This window comes from Eimeria mitis, genomic scaffold (assembly GCF_000499745.2).
Source record: "Eimeria mitis Houghton genomic scaffold, Emh_scaff506, whole genome shotgun sequence".
Classification (NCBI taxonomy): Eukaryota; Apicomplexa; class Conoidasida; order Eucoccidiorida; family Eimeriidae; genus Eimeria; species Eimeria mitis.
This window is the reverse complement of record NW_013573353.1, coordinates 3,337-8,181: the sequence shown is the minus strand read 5'-3', so window position 1 is coordinate 8,181 and position 4,845 is coordinate 3,337. Positions and strand designations below refer to the sequence as shown.

The 4,845-nt window shown below is 45.8% G+C and overlaps 2 protein-coding genes across 2 annotated transcripts in view; one reads left to right on the top strand and one right to left on the bottom strand.

Annotated features, from left to right (window-relative positions):
• EMH_0014510 (branched-chain alpha-keto acid dehydrogenase E1 component beta chain, putative) overlaps positions 1–154 on the bottom strand; it is a gene marked incomplete at both ends in the record, with an annotated part of 5,434 nt that extends 5,280 nt beyond the window's left edge. Inside the window, one exon of the mRNA XM_013500137.1 lies at positions 96–154. Within this exon, the coding sequence (XP_013355591.1) occupies positions 96–154 (59 nt within the window). The remainder of the gene's footprint in view (positions 1–95) is intronic.
• A 3,749-nt stretch (positions 155–3,903) lies between these two features.
• EMH_0014500 (uncharacterized protein) overlaps positions 3,904–4,845 on the top strand; it is a gene marked incomplete at both ends in the record, with an annotated part of 2,502 nt that continues 1,560 nt past the window's right edge. Inside the window, one exon of the mRNA XM_013500136.1 lies at positions 3,904–3,986. Within this exon, the coding sequence (XP_013355590.1) occupies positions 3,904–3,986 (83 nt within the window). The remainder of the gene's footprint in view (positions 3,987–4,845) is intronic.

Below are 4,845 nucleotides of genomic sequence, written 5' to 3'. Positions count from 1 at the left end.
TATATATATATATATATATATATATATACGATCTGCTGCTGCTGCTGCTGCTGTAGCAGCAGGAGGTGGCATGCAGCTGGTATCGACTTGCGCACGTGGGATCGGTTTCCAAGGCGATGTGCATAGCCGAGTTGATGGCGGTGAAGAGGTTCATTCGGGTGGTGGGGCCATCATCTTTGCGTGGAGTTGTAGACGTGCGGCAGGCGACGGTGAGGTCCGTGCCAGCCCCGTGTGCAAAGTGGCGTTTGTTGGTTGCTGCATGCGCTGTATTTAAAGAAGAAGAAAGAGATAAAGAAGGAAAAGAAGAAATAGAATTACAACCACGAACAAAACCACTAAAAGGAAGCCGCGACAGAAGGCGGGCAACTGAAGAAGCGTGCGGCAACATACTCGGAAACCTGAGGTGTATGCTGAGGTGATGGATTTGTTTTGTTGGTTTAATTGCCCTTTTTATTGTGAATTATGCATGCATTTCACAATATTATAATACTTTGCATGCAGATTCGTCGAAAAGAAAACAAACAAAACAAAACAACAACTACACCAACGCCACCGCGGACACTACTTGCAGCTCCGTGGCAGACAGCGCGAGAGCCCCAGTAGCACAACGCAGCGAACAATAGGAAGAAAGCAGCTGTACAGACGTTCTATTTAAAATATTAAATGTATTTATTTCATCAAATTTAACACATTATTTCAACTCACACAACAACTTATTTGCCCCCATAGCCCCACACACCATGCTTTGCCTTCCGGCGGCGCTGCGCCGCTTCGGAGCTGCAAGGGGGCCCCCGATAGATCAGAGGTCATCTATAAACAAATATATATAAATATATGTGAGTTTTCTGTGAAATAATAGAGGTTTTCATATACTAAACAATTAAATTATTTTCATCATCCGGCGAAGGTTAAGGTCCCCGCAGCAGTGTCTGTCTCCCCTGCAACACTATACAACATTATTCCCCCCCCAGGCTGCATTCTGTATAAACTGTTGTATTTTGCAATATCTGAATAAATAAAAAATATTTATTTTCATCTTAGTTTATGTTTATCTTCTCTCGGCACTAACGGGGTCTCTCAGAGCCTAGGAACAGAATTTTTCTCTTAGCCAATATTAGCTGAAGATCGCGGTGATTACTTGCGATAGGAGTACTGTATATGCAACTGAAACCCTAAACCCTAAACCCTAAACCCTAAAACCCTAAACCCTAAACCCTAAACCCTAAAACCCTAAACCCTAAACCCTAAACCCTAAACCTGTGCCTGCGAGACAGCCAAGAGATGAACTTCCCCCGGGGTTCTCAGCGTCTCCACTAAGGCTGCCTTGAGTAACAGTGCGGTGAGGCAGCCGAAGCAGCAAGCGCTTCGCTAAGCAGCAGCTGCATCATCGTGCAGATGTACAGACTAAAGCGTATATGAGAAATATAAGCCACGTTCGCTATTGTCAGGGGGGCCCCAGCACAACCCTCAACTCCGCCGACGCTACCTCTTCTACTGAGAGCGTGCATCTGAGGCAGCCCTGATGATTTGTGGTATATGGATGCTGCAAGAAGCCACGGTGGCTGCAACACAGTAGAGATATGCTACCATCAACGATGGGGAATAAATAGCTATAAACATGAACGGCCTGCGTAGCCTCAGAGGGAATGCAGAAGAGCCCCTGCAGCCCCCGCTTCGTGCTTTCTAACTGATACACGAGGTGCAGGTTTTCTCAAAGACGCCAAGCATTCGTCTTGCATGCGGACATTTAGCTCTTCGGCATTTCACGCCTCTGAGCCGGGAGGAGAAGCCGATATGGCAAAGATAGTAGGCGTTTGCAAGTTGCCTCTACGAGAACATTCAGGGGGTCATCGGTCCGAGAGCAAAGCTGGGGATATGAACTTTAACTTAACTTCATAGCTGGATTTGCCCTCATGGCCATACATCAAGTGGTCCAATACAAAAACAGAGCTTGTTTGGATGGAGAATGAAGACGAAACCGCTGGAAGCGTCATCACACCCACGGCATCGCCACTAATTCTTGCGGTCCCTCCTTTCTACTGCTCTCCATTTCGGAGAACCGGTGCCAGTGATATTTCAGTTGGTGCGATACTCTCACACAGAACAAAGGACTCGGCAGAGAACTAAATATTCCCCTGTTTCTTAAAGCTTTTCACGAAAAGAGAGCCGAAACACCTGTATGTGAGAAGGTGCTCCACAGGGCCTGGTGCAGGGTATAAACCCGTAAACACAGGTCGGGCATTTCAGAGTCCAAACTGCTCAACAATTTCCGAAACATCTGAGCAAGGGTTTTGACGACTGCGATGATGAAAGTGCCACTCCGCAGTCAAGCGCATCAAGGGTATCACCAATATGTTCTTTGGTGATCTCTTCTGAAGCGTCACAGTTCAGTAACAGTTTTCTGCAACTGTGCGTGTCTCTGTGTATTGTCGGTCTCTCTCTCAACTGCGCTCATCTCATTCCTGAGGTACTCATGCGGGCTGAACGGGGGGCGACGGGATAAGCACTACAACATAGACGGCGGACTCTTGTGGTACCATCCAAATATTCAGCTCCTCCAACTATGCGTTTCACTTTTGATTTGAACAGAGATGTTGCTCTAGACGTGCCCTCATGCTTTAACAGCCCAACTTTTGGTCAACGCATCAGTGGAGGGCGTAGACAGGTACTCTGCGTGCTCTACGATGCTCCCTTCAGCCGAGTGTCCTCATTTATCCGAGATCTGCTTGACAGTAGCTGCGAAACAATCTCAAACCGGTGCACCTGCAAACTCTTCCAGTTCTTTATAGAATGCCTTAAAATATTTCATAATTGGCTTTCTGTAAGTCATGAGCTGTGAATGCATCTAAACTGTCGTGGATCTGATCATCCAGCCTACCAAGTTAATTGCGTGTACTAGTTGAGTTACAGTAGACTTTCTCAATTGTTTTCAATTGTTTACTAACCAGCTCTGAAAGCTCTATGCTCCTTCGGAAAGGGTCATTGCTGAGAGGGACCCGAAGCTGGTTGGCGTCGTCTGGCGTGGCTTCACAACGAGGATTAATGTTTACGAGAAGACGGCCGATGCAGACGGTCTTGCCCAAAGCGATCAAACTGAATTCAGCAGACGCACTGTTGTGGAGCCCTTGCGAGTATCTAGCGAGAGAGCTTAGTCAGCGTGGATTGATTCCTCCGTTTGTAGGAAACGGTTTCAACTAGAAACGCTGCAGTTGTGTACCAAACATTTCCCATATCTTCAATCTGCACGAAAGCAACTATCTCTGATCCCAGTTTGTTGGCGCTGGATGCAGAATTGTCTGTGTGTGTGACCTCAGTAAACGCATGATTACTTGCTTCTGCTGGCTACTGTCTAGTACAGCTATGTTTACCAACTATCTACGGTGTAGACCCATGTATGTGAAGAGGATACGTGCTTGGTTTAGTCTCTTGCTGCCCCCTAGGAGCTGTTGCAGCAACGTGTGCTGCAGGCCCTGAAACTCGTGAGAGGCCCCTGTTTTTCTCCGCACCCGTCTAAGGTCTTGAGCTGCTGTGCCCAGTACGCATGGAGACTAGAGAGAAACTCATAATATGCTATTATAAATTATAATTTTATTCAGATTTAGATGCTGCTGTAGCTCGCCGCGGTCCTCGGCTAGTGTCGAGGACTCGNAATTATAATTTTATTCAGATTTAGATGCTGCTGTAGCTCGCCGCGGTCCTCGGCTAGTGTCGAGGACTCGTTACGAATGCCGCGGTGGAAGCGGGAGCAGAAAGCTAGGAATCAGGCATTGAGGAATTGATTTAATTTATTTACAATTAATATTTATTTCACAAAATAAGAAGATATAGAAGTTTGAATTTGCATACAGCTAGCTGGTTGAGATTTGGCGTCGTGGCTGCTGCGGGCTGTTGTAGAGTTGTTTCATGTATGGTCATGCTGCTGTGCTGCTTGTCACACCTGGGGCGGTGCAAAGGTGGCTGATCAGGGCTCAAAATAAGGCTTTAAGGTACTTTTCGGAAACCCGGGGAGTTTTTATTCAAAGATTTCCACATATAAAAAGGTGTTCTGCTCCGGATTTGCATCGGTGAGCTTCTGTTGGCCCGCCACATCGTGGTGTGGGTTCGAAGGCGGCAAGGCGCGATGATGCTTGATTACTCATGTTCCCGGTTATTTTCGTGGATTTATGGCTTGATTTTTATATTTTTTTTGTTTTAAAAACCCTTTTTGTTGTGCCTGGAGCAAAACGAGGGGCGGGGAGAGCCTGAAACCGATCTTTGGCCGCCAGCTCATCATTGTTGATTCACGCCGAATGTCTGACGAGAGAGAATCCACTGTATAATTTTATCGTATTATATTTTGTTAATTTGCACTTCTTATTTCCTCTTTCTGTTTTATTTTAATATATTTGTGCGCCGGTGTCGTCCTTCTCTTCCCTCCTCGCCTATGCCCATCATTCACAGCAACTTGAATACCTCTTGCGGCTGCAGCAGCAGCAGTTTTCTTTCTTTTTTATTCATTTTTTTAGACAGTTTATCTCTTCTCTTTCTTTATATTATATTTACGGCCTCGCCCTCCACCAAACAGCACCATTGAGGACCCCAAACACACCCTCATGGGTTGTGGTGCCGCTTGTTCTTCTTTTTGTATACTACGACTGTGTCTGATATATATATATTGCTCTTTGTCTCTGCGTTTTTTTATATTTTCTGAATGTATATATTTACCTTTATCTTATAAAAACCTTTTAGTTTTTTGTCGCTGCAGTAGACAGTGTTGTTTCATCATCATACTGAGGGTTTCGCTTGTTGTATGTATGCGGCTCTCTCTCTCTCCTCTCTCATCTCTAGGGTTTCAGGGTTTCAGGG